The sequence below is a fragment of the Zeus faber genome, assembly GCF_960531495.2.
Source record: "Zeus faber genome assembly, chromosome: 18".
Classification (NCBI taxonomy): Eukaryota; Metazoa; Chordata; class Actinopteri; order Zeiformes; family Zeidae; genus Zeus; species Zeus faber.
In genome coordinates this window covers 25517196-25533583 of record NC_137210.1, presented here as the reverse complement: position 1 = coordinate 25533583, position 16388 = coordinate 25517196, and the positions used below count along the sequence as shown (strand labels likewise).

Below are 16388 nucleotides of genomic sequence, written 5' to 3'. Positions count from 1 at the left end.
TGGTGGCGATCAGAGCGGCAGAAGCCCTCAAGGGAGGCTGCCACCAGCAGATGCCATTAACCGCCCAGTCGCCTCCGTGTGTGTGTGGGCGTGTATGTGTGTGTGTGTGTGTGTGTGTGATTTTTATTAGTACGTCCCCATGTCAATCGTGGCGGTTCTGTATGTAGGCTCGTGCGTGCCTTTCCTCTCCTCTGTAGCTTCGAGGTCCGGCCCCCCCTGGAAGTTTGGCGCCCGAGACCAGCTCAGACGAGGCACCTAATGAAGACTGGACCATACATAACGGCCTGGGGAGGCCAGGCTGGGCCCCGGACAGACTTTGACGCGCTGCTTATGTCAACATTTGTTACGTTGTTGTGCTTTTTTGTCTCCCCCCTTTCCTCATGTTTATTCCAAGTTAGGTAGTTCAGTATTGTATTTTCGTTGGGTAACCTGGGGTCGTTTGGTTGTTGTTATTTTCTAGATAGGGTTGGGATCACTTGATTTACATGGGGCGATATTAAAACACTCACTCCTTTAGTTTGGGTTATGGTACTGTGTTACTTCCCTTTTTCCCCTGGACCTGTTTAGGGGCCCTAATATTATAGATCACGATTATTTTACATTTATTAATTATGTCGTTTATTATATTCTTAAGTAATGTTTTGATTATTTTGTTCACATGATATGGGTTCTAAAAAATTGACCGTAGGTGTGAATGTGAGCGTGCATGGTTGTTTGTTTCTATATGTCGGCCCTGTGATAGACTGGCGACCTGTCCAGGTGCACCCCGCCCTTTGCCCCATGACAGCTGGGATTGGCTCCAGCCCCCCCGCGACCTCAAGAGGATAAGCGGTATAGATAATGGATGGATGGATGGATGGATGGATGGATGGATGGATGGATGATATGGGTCCAGTAGCATGTAGGCTCCTCCACAGCATAAAGTTGAACACCAAGAGAAAAACATTTCCAATACTAAAGAAAAGAGACTTGATCATTTCCCTTTTTGATCAATGTTTTGCCATGTTGGAAGGAGAAAAATGTCTTAGGTGGTTAAAGTAAAAAAGGGTGAATGGACGAACCCCTAAACTGCTTTCACACACTGACTGCAGACATTGTCCGGATAATCAGGTCCGGAGTTGTCCTACACAAATGTAACACACAACCGGAAATTGTCTGTGTGAGATGCGTTTACGCCTACTGGAAATACTCTGTTTGGTTATTAGTCAACCAATCAGTCAACCAGAAAACCAGTCAGCAGCCTAACAAGCTAAATAACCAATCAGTCAATTGGCCAATGAGCTGGCTTATCAGTCAACCAGTCAGTCCATTTGCAAACCAGCTCGCCAATCAGTCTGTCAGCCCCCAAGGTAGGTAACCAGTTAGTCAGTCAATCTTATCAAACAGTCAGTACACCAGCTAACCAACCGTTCAGTCAGAAAACCCCCTTTGTCATTTAACCAGTCGCTCAGCCAGACAAGCCCTCGTACCGTGACTGTGGCAGCCCCTTCTTGCTGAGGTCCATCCTGACCCTCTCTCCAACGTGTTTGTAGATCTCCACCAGGCTGCTCATGGCCCCGTCACGCACCTTATCACCAAAACACAAAACAACAGCACATTATAATGACGACGAGCAAGTAGGAATCCCTGCCGACCGCCAGCTAACCGTCCGTACAAAGGCTCTAATTTCCTGCGACGCTTTTGCAGAGTTTCCATTGAACGGCAGTTGGGCGTGCGATATGAACCCAGTCTGAGCCTGCTGGCGATGACGACGGGATTCACATGTTCACTTTTAAATGCGGCTGTTCTGCGTCATGTGTCTCGTAGAAAACACACCATTAATCACAGGGCAAACTGTTGTACACAAACAACCAGGTCAAAAATATTGTATTGAGTGAAATGATGCATGGTTTAGTGTTTTTTCTCCGTTCCTGCCTGACTGCAGCGATTACATTCTTTCAGCATGTGATCTTTCGTAATGTGTTCATTTGGAGGTTAAGCTTTCATAAATGGACCTTTTCTAATCCCCTAAATTCCTGTTTCATTGTGTAACATTCTAAGCAACCTTCAGCTTGGCGGACATCGTCGAACGCCAGATTTTCAATGAACGTTTTTGCCCCTTGAACGTCATATTATTTACTTTTCATTACTTTGAATGTCACAACCCCCCTTGAAACACGTCGAGGTATCAGGAAGAAACTCCCACTGGTGTCTGGCGCTGAGAAAGTTACTCCACCTCGACACTAGGGGGCTCCCCAGCCTTGAGGAAACACCGCTCCTTTGTGTCTGCGCAGGGAGCGGCCTGATCCATGACACAGCAAAGTGAGCGAGACAAGATCCAGGTTCAACTTTATACCTCCATTTTGCATTATTTGGCACATCATATTGCCAAATACTGATAAAAGGATGCTTTTTCTCTGTGCCTTTTTACCCTTGCCCATTAAGGGTTTAGGGGTCAGGGCTCTCTGTCTCTGTCAAACTGTGATAAATGGGTATTCAAAGACATTGTATTTGAGAAACCCGACACCTTTCTATAAATATATTTCTCGCAAATTGTCAAATTATATTCGGAAAGGAGGGCTTACCTGACTGGTGGGGTCCCCCAAGAGGTTACATATGTGGGGGACGATTTTACTGAGGGTCAAACCCTGGGCACCGTGCCTGGAAGGGAGAAAAACCTTTAAGTCACCTGGTTTGGGAAAACATTAATATTCTCTTACAAGATGGTACTCACTCAACCACTGCTGCATTACCACTACTACTAATACTAATCTAACAATACTATAACTGTCTGACTGTCTGTTCTTTGATTATCCCGACAACCGTTCATCTGATCTACTTCACACTTGCCCAGTGTATCGCTGGGGACCCAAGGACGTGCAGTGTGGAATATGGTGCAATTTGGACACGCCACACGTGTAATATTAATAATCGTTGGATAAACAGCGAATGGGGCTTCAGGGCACATGCACTGTCTTCCCCTGGTGCGTGACTTTAACCTGCAGTTTCGCCTTCTATTATTTTGAGAGGGCGTGCTAAGGACTGAATCGTTGACATTTTGTTAACCTGTGCCATTCAAATGTCTTAGAAAGTGGGCCATGCATTAGTACTATTAATGCTTCTTCTACTCCAGCCATGGCCGTTATAACTACAACTACTCTACTTTCATAATTGCATTATGACTACTACCCTAAATTGGTGTCCTAACTCCTACTCTCATGATTTCTACTACCACCACTACAACTATCATTTCTACTACTGCTATTACGATTAACAGTACTTCTACTCCCACTATGGTCATCACAACTAATCCTAGTACTAATAGTACTGTTAACGTTATTAGACTATTTCTACAATTGGTGTCATAACTCCCACTACCCTGACTTCTACTGCTACTCCCAACACCATTTCCGCTATGTCAATAGCTACACCAATAGTACAAATACTGTTTCTAGTAGTATTACTACCATCACTACTACTTCTACTCCAGCTATGGCCACTACTACTACTACTACTCTTAATACTACAACTAGACTTTTTATCGCTGTCCTGATGAGTACTACCCCTGATGGAGATGACTACCACTTCTTCTCCCACTGCGGCCATTACAGCTACTACTCCTCCTCTTAGGTTAGTAACATTACGACTACTACTCGACTCCTTCTACCCCCTAGGAGACTTACGTGTTGAGCGTGGCGATGAGGCAAAGGCACACTCCCTCTCGGGTTCTGTTGTTCTTGTGTTTGAAGCCTCCCAGCATCCTGTCCCAGAGGTACTGCAGGGGACACGGTTTGGATGGGTGAGCGGCAGAGGACCACCCCCCGGGGTTCTCTCTCTCTTGTTTTGGAAGGGCTCGCTACATTTGGAAATCCGCAACACCCATACCGATACCTCATACCCCGACTTTGAGAAGAGATTCCAAAAACAATATTATTTTTCCTCGACCGATTTGGGGGGGGGGGATTGCAGCGGTAATATTGGAAGTGCAGAGTGAAAGATCACCTGCTGCCTTGAAAAAAGAAAGAAGTCAGTGTTGACTAAAAAAAAATAAACGTGACATGACTATACACACACACACTGTTTTCTTTTTGTTTTGTTTGTTTTTCTCGAGGTTAGATAGATGCCACAGAATATTTGGATACAGTACTATACAATCAGTGCGTTTTGAATTTCAAATTTATTAAAGAGCAAGTTCACCTCTAGGTTTCAGCCTCAAACGCCAAGATGTAGGCAAGGGATGAGGGGTGGTGGGGGGGCGTGGCTTGATTCATTGAGTTTTGGGAAAAGGCAGAGGTTTCAGTCTCCGCTTGGTCAACGCTCCCGTCTTTTTTATGTATTTGTGACTTAGAGTCACCAGTAGGTGGTGCACTGAGCCATTCTCACACCATTCTCACAATGCCGATTAAAATCACATTTTTAAAGCAACGTTCATATTCTGAGCAGGATTGATGTTTCCACAATCATATATTTCAGTTTACAGCCCAAAAAAAAAGGTCACGTCCTGGTGCATGCAGTGCCTTTTTAAAGTGCTTTTACCTGCGGGGTGGTGGCCTGCTCCATGATCTTCAGCAGCAGCGTCTGGTCCTGGTCTCTCACTTGGTCTTTGGAGTCTCCCAGTCTGTCGATCAGGCTCGGCAGGACTGAGAGGAGCAGAACGGAGGGAAACCGTGAGCAATGACGCCAATGTTTGGACTCTGGTGTGAAAAACTGGGGTCAAAACAGACGTTTAAGAACTAAAACAAATGGAAATGTTGGAGACACAATTGCCAAGTTCCTTCTGGAGGAACCATGGGGTTTTTGTACATAGATGCATTCAACCTATCCATCATCTTGAAAAACCTAGTAAATACATAGAATTATTTATAATCATAATTTATACCAATAGCTTATCCTGTGCATAGTTTCACATTGTATATTCTACATATATATATATATATATATATATATATATATATATATATATATATATATATATATATATATATGACCATTCTTGTTTTGTTTTTTTTGGCTATTTGTGTATATTTGGCTTACTTTTTCTATTTTTTCTATTATTTGTTATTATTTTCTCAGACTCATTATCTGTAGATGCGCACCAATAACCACCATGACAAATTCCTAGTATATATAAACACACCTGGCAAAATAGTCATTCTGATTCTTCTGATTCTGATCCAACAAATGCCTTAGTATTTAAATTAAGTATTTGCTTTTCTGACTATTTTGCTTTATATGTTACTATTTTATCATATGTATACTTTTCCGCTTTAGTTATTTGCGATTTTTTAATTGACAATATAGCCATCGGTCATGAAGTATACAAATCACATCGCATTGTAGAACGGTCAAAACGAGTAGCGTGCAGGTAAAATTGTTGTCAGGCTGTGGGCGGCTGTGTATTCAGATCGCTATTCACATTCAAACAGCGGAGAAGGCACGAACCGCTCTATTTGATTTGTTTTATCATTCCAATTCAAACCGCCAAGTCGGCCTAAAGTCCGAGTGAGAACGGCAATAAGCAGCGACAACGAAGTGGGAACGCCGCAGTGAAAACGCCAGACTCATCATAAAACCAGAGAAATTGCATGATTCTCAAAAGCCCTGCAGTACCCGAGGGAAACCTGCTGAGATCACAGGGAAGAGCTCGCCTCACATTCTTTGGAAATAACGTGTGACCTGCGCCTGACCCCACCAAGGACAACAAGGGGGAATCTTCAAAGGAGGGAAAAGCCCCGAGCTGCCGGGGAGGTGACGCGAGCATTACAACGCAGAACTTCAATTCAACCCGAGTCTGAATTAAATAAAGTATGAATCCTGAAAGCGGCAAATCCATACGATGGTCTGTGTTGGTTTGGTTCACACCACAAGGCCCAGAGACACAGACTTCCGGTCACTTTCTTTCCCCCAAAGTTTGCCTTCTTCTGATCGGTTGACGGTCTGTTTGTTTTCCTCGGTCACTCGAGGTGGTTGGTTCTTTTTTTTGTTGTTTTGTTTTGTTTATCCATATCAACAGTTTACAGATCGCAGATAGCTACGCCGCTTTATTCTTTGCGCAATCTTTGCATTGTTGCCAGGAAAGGCGGACCCTGCCACCAACAATGGACTCAGCGAATAGAACAGTACATGCATGACACAAAAACATTGATTGGCTGTTTCCTAAAAAGTGTCAGATAAATATAGAATAAAATATGGGATTGCTTGTCTTTTTTTATTATTATTATTTCTTTAAACAAAACAATCTCACGGATTACCACTTTAAAATCCCAAACAATGAATTATCAGTGAAATCAGTTTGAGGGAATCAGTGAAGTGACATCACAGAGAAGGTGAAAAAGGGGATCATCGATCAACAAGGTGACAGTGAGGTGTGAGTTACTGCCTGGATTACAAATATGACAAAACCCTGTAGAAGGGGATTTGGCTCCTTCCAGACTATAGTGATGATATATTATATATGGTGACACATTAGCTGAGCCTTACCTGTTCCCACATGGGCCCTGAATCGGTCCTGTAGCCTCGTCACCAAGGCAGATAAGAGGTCCAAACCTAGCAGCGCCACCTGGGGGAGACCGGGAGGAGGCGAGGGTTTATATCTGAACCTTTCATCTGGTTATTTAATCATTTGAATTGAATTTTTTTAATTATTATTTTTTTTTTAAATCAAAACCAATTCACACACAAAGCACTTAAGCACCAGTGAGTATGTTTTATAACTACCCTTCAGTGGGAAGAAAAGCATCTTAGCCACTCCCAAGTTCAAGGCTCTATTCAAATTGAGGCTGCAAAGGATTATGGGTAAATACCGTTTCACAATTTGCAAGATGTTTATGTCATTTTGCATGGAATTTTCTACCTGAAACCTTGAGAACATACACACACACACATATATATATATACATACATTTAATTTTTTCTGACAAAACCAACACTCCCCAAAAAAACCATCAATAATCTTCCCACCATGACCGTAAAGCCTAGCACCCTTCAAAGATAGCCACACTGACCCTCACTTTGGCAGCCTTCCTTGTCATGGGGTGAGTGAGCTACTTGATGAACGCATGGTGAAAGTAGCCCTGCTGACACCATAACAACACATACGCATCACCTGGGAGTTCTCCCAGTAACTGGTGCAATTTTTGGAACTGGTATTTCATGTCCAACATAAATGAAGGGCAGGGTGTGCAGCATAGTTAACAGCCTTAACCTATGAACTTTGCAGTCATGAGGCAATAAACACCATGTTCCAAGTATTTTTGATTATTTCATTTATTTGAGGTCGGCTTAAGAAGTCACACATGACAAAGCCAAAACCCTTTTTATAAAACCTTGAATGGATTATATTATTCTATGCTGGTCTGTTCTATTCAACTTTGCTTCTTTGCTTGATGGATAGATCCCCAGGGGGAAATTTAAGTGTCACAGCAGCAATAATAATAACCAACATAATAAAAAAACTAATGGAAAGAAGGAAATGCCCATACACAATAAACCTGTGGATAACCTGAAAATCGGCAATATACAGTGAAGATAAGGATTAAATCGAAGACAGAACAATAGGGTATGTACAAAAAACAATCAAAAATAAACTATAACCCTAAGATGAACAATAAAAAAAAAAACATTGGCTACCACAATAACCTGGTGATAAAAATAAGTGTAAACCTCTAATTAACAAAAGCATTGAAATAAGACAAAAATCAACAATAAGCAAAGTTGGGGTTTTTTTTTGTGGGTGTGCACCAATTTTCTGAATGGAAGACCTGCAGCAGGGCTGGTGTCCTAATCCTCAGATCAGTGCTTTGTTCTCAGACTGGAGGGAATTACAGTAATTAGCCTGATGACAGATCCCAAACAAAGGCTCGGAGCAGAGTGTTCACAGGAAGGAGGAGCAAAAGCACCGACCTCCATGCAAACAATCTCCCTGTCATTCTCAATTCAATTTCAATTCAAATTTTCTTTATTGACCCGACAACAATTTATTCAAGACACACACACACACACATATATATATATATATATAACAATTATAATTGGTAGTCGACCGATATGGGTTTTTTAATGGCCGGTGCCGATACGGATATTTAGAGCGAGGGGTGGCTGATATCATGTATTTTTTTTTTGCATCTGATAAAATACAACAATTTAATAATAATAACAAATTAGACACAAAATTGCTGCTAAAAAACTTAAATGAGCATTCATTTTACACTAATGTTATTGTCTGCATTTCCTCTGCAGTGCAGTGTAATTTTATCAATTAAATAAATGTCCACAGGAAATCAAAAAACAAAACTTTGTAAAAAAAACCCAAAAAAACCTTATGAATGAAAAAAATAATAATAATTATTAAAAGAATAACAAAAAAACGAAACTGCGTTACATTTACATCATTTACATTTAGTCATTGATCGGACGCTTTTATCCAAAGCGACTTACAATTATTCAAACACCGATGGACACAACCATCAGGAGCAATTAGGGGTTAAGTGTCTTGCTCAAGGACACTACAGCATGCTAGCAGGAGGAGCCTGGGATCAGGCTACATTAAAGTCTGGTCGGGAAACAGACCAGAAGTGCAGGATTTATCATTTACTAGTTAAGTATTTACATAAAAACATTCAGTTTTCACAAAATGATGTACCATAGCAACGGAAAAAGCAACGGGACGGACGGAACAGGACAGTCCCTTAACCCAGCTGTGTTTAAAAAAATGTGTTTCATACAAGTTAGGAAAGACACAAAAATAAATAGATCTAAAGTAAAAACCCAAGAAAACCACCGTGTGAACGCACCGGTAGGCGCGAACGCGTCGGACACGGACCACCTCCGGCTGTGAGCTGCGTGTTTGAAAGCAGCTTGAGTTAGGTTTACGTTTCGTCTCAAATGCGAAGTATTTCCAAGCAGCCGTCCTGCTGTCCTCTCTCAAAACGGGCCGCGGAGGCTCCGCACTTGCCGTCTTTAATGAGCTTACACCATAGCAAACCGGAGAGAATAAGCCAAGTGAAGACCGCGATTTTCAGGGTAATCTGAAACATCCACACAAAATCCCCGGGACCCCGCCCCCTGCCTAAGCGTCGGCATTTTTTTATTAAATGTATATTTAAGGTTGTTTTTTTCTGTTTGTTATTTTTCAAAATAAAAACGTTGACCGACCCCATATTGATTTTCATATATATATATATATATTTTTTTTACTGGGTAAAATCCTATTCTCTCTCTCAGATGAGGAGGAAGTCGACCAGAAAGACTGGTGTGCGCCTGCTGATGTGTGTTCCCTGCTTAACATCTCTCACATATCTCTGTTCATCTTTGTCGCCCTCTGGCTCCCGTCCACCGTCCACCGTCCTCTTAATGAGGCAGCTGAGGAGGTTCGCAGTCCCTCACCGGAACAACGAAGGGTGAGAGAAAAATACCCAGTGGGGTAGGAAGTAGTAGTCCAAGCAGACGGAGTCTTCCGGAAGGACGACAAACAACAAACACGGCTACGTGTAGAAAACGGGGGCTTCTCGATGCCCAGGAGGAAGTATATGTTTATTGTTGCCCCACAACTAACCCTCAACTCGCCCAAAGACGAGTCGTAAATATTCCTGTATGCGCGAACCAGCTCGGCGTGTCTCTTTTATTTATTTTTTTTTACCGAAAATGCCGCTCTGATTATGCGTTCGAGCCATTGTGAAATGCCTCGAAACCCAGGATGTTACAAAACGGGCTGTTTCAGTGTGCGTCGCTTCTGTGAGCCAATGGGGTTTGAGCTTTAACTCCGGGCTCTGTGAACTTTCACGGATTTCCCCTGATCAGTCCCCCAAAATCTGTTTCTGAACAAATTTGAGGCGAGAACTAATCAATCCAGTGGCTGAATCTTCACCCCTATTAGATCTACAAGGCCTCGTTTAAAAGTTTGTTCCCACTTTTGTTGCCGTTCTCGAGGCTTTTGGGAGACAAGGACCCGGGACTCTTGCACGCGGGGATCTTTTGTTTCATGTTAACATAAATAATAAATAAATAAATAAATAAAATAAAAAAAATAAATAAATCTAAGATAAATCCACACTATTTTTAGTGGTTTTGTTTGGAGAAACCCACGGCGGATGGGATGGAGCAGATGACCATCTCAAGAAATCGTCGCGCAAAGTAGAAAAAACCTTTGGAAACGGAGCGTTCAGAGCGGTCGGAAACCTGTTTTGTTCACAGCGATGACTTTGTCATTAGTTTACCTCGTGATTTAACACTTCGGCCACGTCTAATATGAACACCCCACTGTGTAACTGTCTGAGTGTTGTTCTCTGTCCACATCTCTCTCCACCTCTCTTTCTCTGCAATCACCTGCACCCCCTTTTTGTACCCACCATGCGCTATCATGAAACATTCCTTGTGTATGAAATTAGTACTTGGCCCAATAAACAGATTCTGATGCTGAGTGGTCATTGCATTTTTATAGTCTCTCTCTCTCTCACTCTGTTTCTCTCTCTCTCTCTCTCTCTCAAGAACAAAACTGTGCCACCTGTTTCCGTCACAGCCTTAAGGCGAACATATGGATATCAAACAAACAAATAATCTTCACACACAGGACTTGCTAACACACATGCACACACGCACACACACACACACGCGCGCGCGAACCATATTTATAAAAACTAAGACCTCAATTTTCACAGAACAAATTTTACTGCTATTGCTTATAAGTTTAGTATTCCTTTTATTCACCTCATTTTTGGCAAAATCAAAATTTCCTCCGCAGACCAAATAAGGTTAGGTTGAACGTTTGCTACTTACCACTTATTTTTGTTACTGACAAGCACGGATTTGTCAACGCTAAAATTGCATTCCTAGTGTGTGTGTGTGTGTGTGTGTGTGGGTGTGTGTGTGTGTGTGTGTATGAGAGGCATGTGCCAAAATATCAGTGTCAATTACATGTATTACACCAAAAGTCATATTTGAAACCTTTTGCGTTGTCAGTTATCAAATTAAGGCCCTGCACTATTGTTGTTTTTTAGTTCTATTATTGTCTTTAAAATAGATAATAGATCATGTAAAAAACATCGTCAAAATGTGCACAATGTTTTGCTCTTTTTTTTTTTTCCCCCGAACGTTGATAATAAGTCACCAAATTTTTAAAGGCACTTTCCCTGCAGCCCAGATAGTCCGGTCCAGATGAGGACGCACCCCCATCACCACCACCCCCATTCCCCATGCAGACAGACAGATGGCAAGGCCTGTCTTTCTGTCAGCCCCATTCACGCAAACGCGTGCACGCGCACTCACACACACACACACACACACACACACACACACACACACACACACACACACACACACACACACACACACACACACACACACACAGCAACCAAAATCTATCATCATCCCATCGTCCCCTCTTTCCATTTGTTCCTCCTAAACACTCAATATGCATATTTAGAACGCTTCCACCATAGATTCCAATAACCTTTCATACTGCGGTAAAAAGGACAAGATGGATTCAACATCCCCTGGTGACGATGACCTGGTACTAGTGCTTTGGATGAAAAAAGAAAAGAAAAAGAAATGTTTCTGGGTCAATGGAGGAAGGAGGAAAAGAAGGGAAGGGAGGCGGTTTGAGGAACTCAGATTTTAGGGAGCACGCTGATGCAGAGCAGCGTCTCTCAGGTCAATAAGAGTACGATCAGCTGTTTACTGGATTGGATTTGGTTCTTTCGCAGTTTAAATGTTGGAGAAATTGACCCAAAAGGTGAAGAATTAAATGTTGTATTTTTGAAAAGCGACACATCGCGCAGAGCCATCACAAGCATTACCATTATTACATAAAAATATGATATATTAAATATAATATATATAATCTAAATATAAAATATTTAGATTCTCCAAATATATTTTTCAATCCAAATTTTGTGGGAATCTTCATTCAATGTAATAAATGTCGCAATAAATAAAACGGTTACATCAGGCAAATTAAGTGTAAAATTCTTAATTTCCAATATTTTCTTGATGAGGAGGATGTGTATCATAACACACTGGTGGCATAAAATGAACATTTAAGACAATTCAACTGTTAATTGCAATATATTTGACGATGAATTGGCTATTAAAATGCAAGTGATATTCATTTGTATTACAGGCTTTGCCCAGGAAATGGGAGCAAATAGGGGGGAAAAGCAGACACAACAGACATTTGATATTAGAGACTAGTGTTTTAAAGCCAGGAAGTCGGTGGTTCCGGTTCCCTCAAACAGCTGCGCTGCTATTAAGCAAGGCACTTCAACCCTTCTACTGTACCTGCATCCACTCTGACTCAGATGTGGAAGGGGGCTGTGGGTCAGGGTGAGGGGGCTTTAAACGAAATTATGCCTCCTCCACAGCCACAGGGCCCGTCATCTGATTAGAGGAGGACACACACAATGAAAACACACAACCGAGGAACCCACACACACACACACACACACAAAACACTTTCTTCCATTTGGCAGCGATTTCCTTCGAGTCAGGAGAAAAAGCTTGGTAGTGGGACTGTTTTCAATAAGACACACACACACACACACACACACACACACACACACACACACACACACACACACACACACACACACACACACACACACACACACACACACTTTCCAGAGGTTTCAGTACAACAGTGCTTGGTTACAGTGTGATAGAATTCTTTCAACCACAATTTTAAGATACAGTATCTGGACAAACACACCACAGCAATAAAATACGAGGTTCAAATTAAAAAAAAAAAAAAATCACATCCTACCCCCAAAAAGCAAGTTCTGAATTGATCTAGGAAACGAAAGCAAACCCAAACAAGAACAAACAAGTGAGGGAAAAACTTCTAAAAAAGTTAGGGTTACACAGAGACATTTAAGAGCGCAATGACCAACGTATCTATACCAATTAAAAAACAACTTTATACAACCCCCCTCCACCACCAAAGCACATGCTGGGGTGCATGCACAAAAAAAAACAAAAAACCTTTCTCTGCCATTTTACTTGTACAAGTGAACATGTGACAAATACACTTTGGACTTACTTACTTACATTACGTTACTTAGCGCACGCTTTTTACCTGCTAAATATCTTTTAGCGCTTTTTTTAAGCAACTTTCAATAAGTACATTCCGTCCATAGTATCAAGTAGATAGATTTGATAATTATAATTTAGACATTCCGGGGTCGGCCCTCGTCTGCCCCCCTGATGGATGTACTTTTTAATCCTCCAGTCACACGCAAAGTACGCAGGCGAGTGTGGAAAATGTGCACATCTCAGCCGCTTGTCGATGCGTACGTGTGGTTTAAATCAAGAATATAGAGGGCTTAACTGGTAACCTAGACAAATTGCTACTTGCTGATATCGGGCTCACTAGTATAACCATATATATAGATGGATGTGTACATACTGTCTGTGTTATTTCTTATATAATTTTCATCTGCAACTCTTGACTGCACCGTTTTTTTTTGTTTTTGCTGTGGCAACGCCTGAATTTCCCTCCGGTGATTAATAAAGTGTTATCTTATATTACCTTCATGACTCATAAGGCTTAAAAAATTGCACAGAGGACCAGGCAGCTCTCCCATCATGGAGGGTATGCATCAGACACGGGTGACTGTGACTGTGTTGCCGTATTGCTGTGATATGGTGCATACAGGGGAGCTGTGATATGATAGTGGTATCGCACACTGGCACAGTCCAGCATTTAGCCAGGACCGGGCAGATGGTGAGTCAGCGCTCTCCAGTCACACTTGGCACTGCCCTCCAGACAAAAACCTCCCAAACCTCCTCAGCAGCCTCATTAGGAGGACGGGGACAACGCCGTCCACGGCCGATGGACGGGAGCCAGGCGGCGACCAAGATGAACGGGGAGAAGTGGGAAATGTTAAGCAGAGATCACGTGCCAGCAAACACACACCAGTCTGCCTGGTCGACTGTGTCGAACCTTTTTAAAACTTCTACCTTTTATTTATGTTCTTGAACTTTCTAATGAATGGAAAGCACTTTGAAAGGACGTTTTTTGATAAAGATGCAACATTTTTTATTATTACCATTATGGGTTACCATCTTTCTCATCATTTGCAATTTGTTCGTCTCATTCAGTGTGTTGCACTTGAATCGCATTGATTTGACCCGGAAAGAGTTGTTTCGGGCGCCATGGCAACCACCGGTAAAGGTGCGCATTTTTCCCAAACGCATGTTGACACATTGAAAACATTATTTCCTTAACCTGAAAGTGGAGCTTAATCAGGGTATGGAGAGCAGGTTGACTCCATCTCCACCAGTTTTTCCACCATGGTTTTGACTATGCCTTCCAGTATTCCAGCGGTCACACAGCGCTTTTCTCACTCATTTTAGCAACTTGCCTTGTTGAATGTAGCTCAGTTGTCTTTTTCTAGCACACGCTGGCTCAACAGGTTTGGAAAAATTCAGTTAAATTTAGTGGCATCGTGGCCACAGGGCGCTGCACAACGCATCTAACGGCAGACTGGGACAAGGAGAGTTTATTTATTTCAATTGATAAGTTGTATTTCACATTATCAAAGTTTATTGACGTGTTGTGTTGTTTCACGCACCCCAGTATTGTTAATTTGGACTCCTTTCATACATTCCTTTGGGTTGTAGTTCAAACAAACAAGACATTCCAACACTGTGAGGTATTTCAACACACTGACCGTCTCCCCTGCGCCTCCTCTACCTTCTTCGCAGACTAGCATCCCCCATTTTATCTCACATTTAGCCCCCATCTCCCTTGCCCTCTCTCACTCTGTGTGCTTGTCTCTCTCTATCTCTGTCTCTCCATCTCTCCTCCTGTCTCTCTCTCTTTCTCCGTTGTCTTGTGTCCTATGTCGTTCTATCTGCAAAAAAAACACGACCACAACCATTATCAAATGCAGTTGGTTAATTAGGTAGTGTGTGTGTGTTTGTGTGTGTGTGTGTGTGTGTGTGTGTGTGTGTGCGTGTGTATGTGTGTGTATGTGTGGCTACGCTGCAGCTTGGCTATGTGAAATTTCATAATGCGTCTGTGTGTATAATGTGTGTGTGTGTGTGTGTGTGTGTGTGTGTGTGTGTGTGTGTGTGTGTGTGTGTGTGTGTGTGTGTGTGTGTGAGACAATGTGTGTTTGTCCTTTGTGACCGTCTGTGTTGTAGTCTCTGTCGTCTGTCTCTTTGCCTTCTGACTGATATTCCCCAAAGCAGTTGTGCTACGTTCAGGACCAGGGTGACGTTTTTGCTTTGGTCTGGACTTCCACATGAACCGTAGTTCTGTGTGTGTGTGTGTGTGTGTGTGTGTGTGTGTGTGTGTGTGTGTGTGTGTGTGTGTGTGTGTGTGTGTGCGGGCCCTATGAGGCTTTTGCTGCATCGCCTCCGCATGAAACTCCTCCACAGCTATTTATAAACTACCTCTGTGCGTGACAACACACCCCCACACACACACACACACACACACACACACACACACACACACACACACACACACACACTCTCGTACTGCTATCAAAGTGAGGTCCGACTAAATTCACCTGGTAAGTGAGGACCCATGTTCCTGGTGCACTTCTAAACCAAAGAAAAAACAATCAATTCAGAGGCCACTAATGAGCATAAGCACTACAGATACTACTGTTTGACGACGAATACGGCTTCACTCCTAAACGTTACGCATTACTTAAGTACTTATACGTACTTGTTATGCTACTGTAGTAATTCTTTGCTAAAAGTGGAAACGTGTGAACATCTAAAGGTGAAATATTTAACTTAACTGAACCTAAAACCCCTCTGAGCTGCTCCACAGAATAAGAATGTGTTCCTGGTCGACCTGTCCGTTCAGGTTAGGGTTAACAAGAAGCCGGCTGCACACACCTCCTTCCTTCCCAACTAACCTTTCTCAGTTTGGCAATAATCCAGGATGACGTGTTAAGCCAGCTGGGTCGCCAAAATATCACGTGGTATGTTTCAATATGCAATATCTATTGCAACCCATTAATGTTGTGCATTTTTTGTTACGATGGATATGGTGTGACTTTTTCTTTTATATATATCACATATATATATATCGCAAATCCTTATCGATCTAAAGAGGTGAAAGCCCCCCCTTAAATAGGTGCAAGAGACCCACTCAGACAATCTCACTGCAAAACCTTCCAGTGGTCCAACATCCTGATGAAGATCTAGGACAGAAAGCTTGACGGGTGAATTAAATGACGAGCGCGTTATATTGTTGTTTTTTAGGCCAACAAAACACTTAAAGAGCAGACTTGCAACAACAACAACAACAACAACAACAACAACAACAACACACGTATGTCTTTGTCTGAAATTATACTGATATATGTAAAAGTAAACGTATGCCACCAAGCCCTACATTATACAAAAAAAAATTGCACAAATTGCCCCTGACATTAACTGGGAAGGTGAATTCTGTC

General features: G+C 42.2%; 1 protein-coding gene across 2 annotated transcripts in view; it reads right to left on the bottom strand.

Annotated features, from left to right (window-relative positions):
- Positions 1–16388, bottom strand: part of clasp1a (cytoplasmic linker associated protein 1a) — a gene marked incomplete at its 5' end in the record, with an annotated part of 114158 nt that overhangs the window by 71294 nt on the left and 26476 nt on the right. For both annotated transcript variants that reach the window (XM_080019567.1, XM_080019568.1), the window contains 5 exons: positions 1470–1567; positions 2565–2640; positions 3663–3754; positions 4516–4619; positions 6460–6538. In XM_080019567.1, the coding sequence (XP_079875693.1) occupies positions 1470–1567; positions 2565–2640; positions 3663–3754; positions 4516–4619; positions 6460–6538 (449 nt within the window). The remainder of the gene's footprint in view (positions 1–1469; positions 1568–2564; positions 2641–3662; positions 3755–4515; positions 4620–6459; positions 6539–16388) is intronic.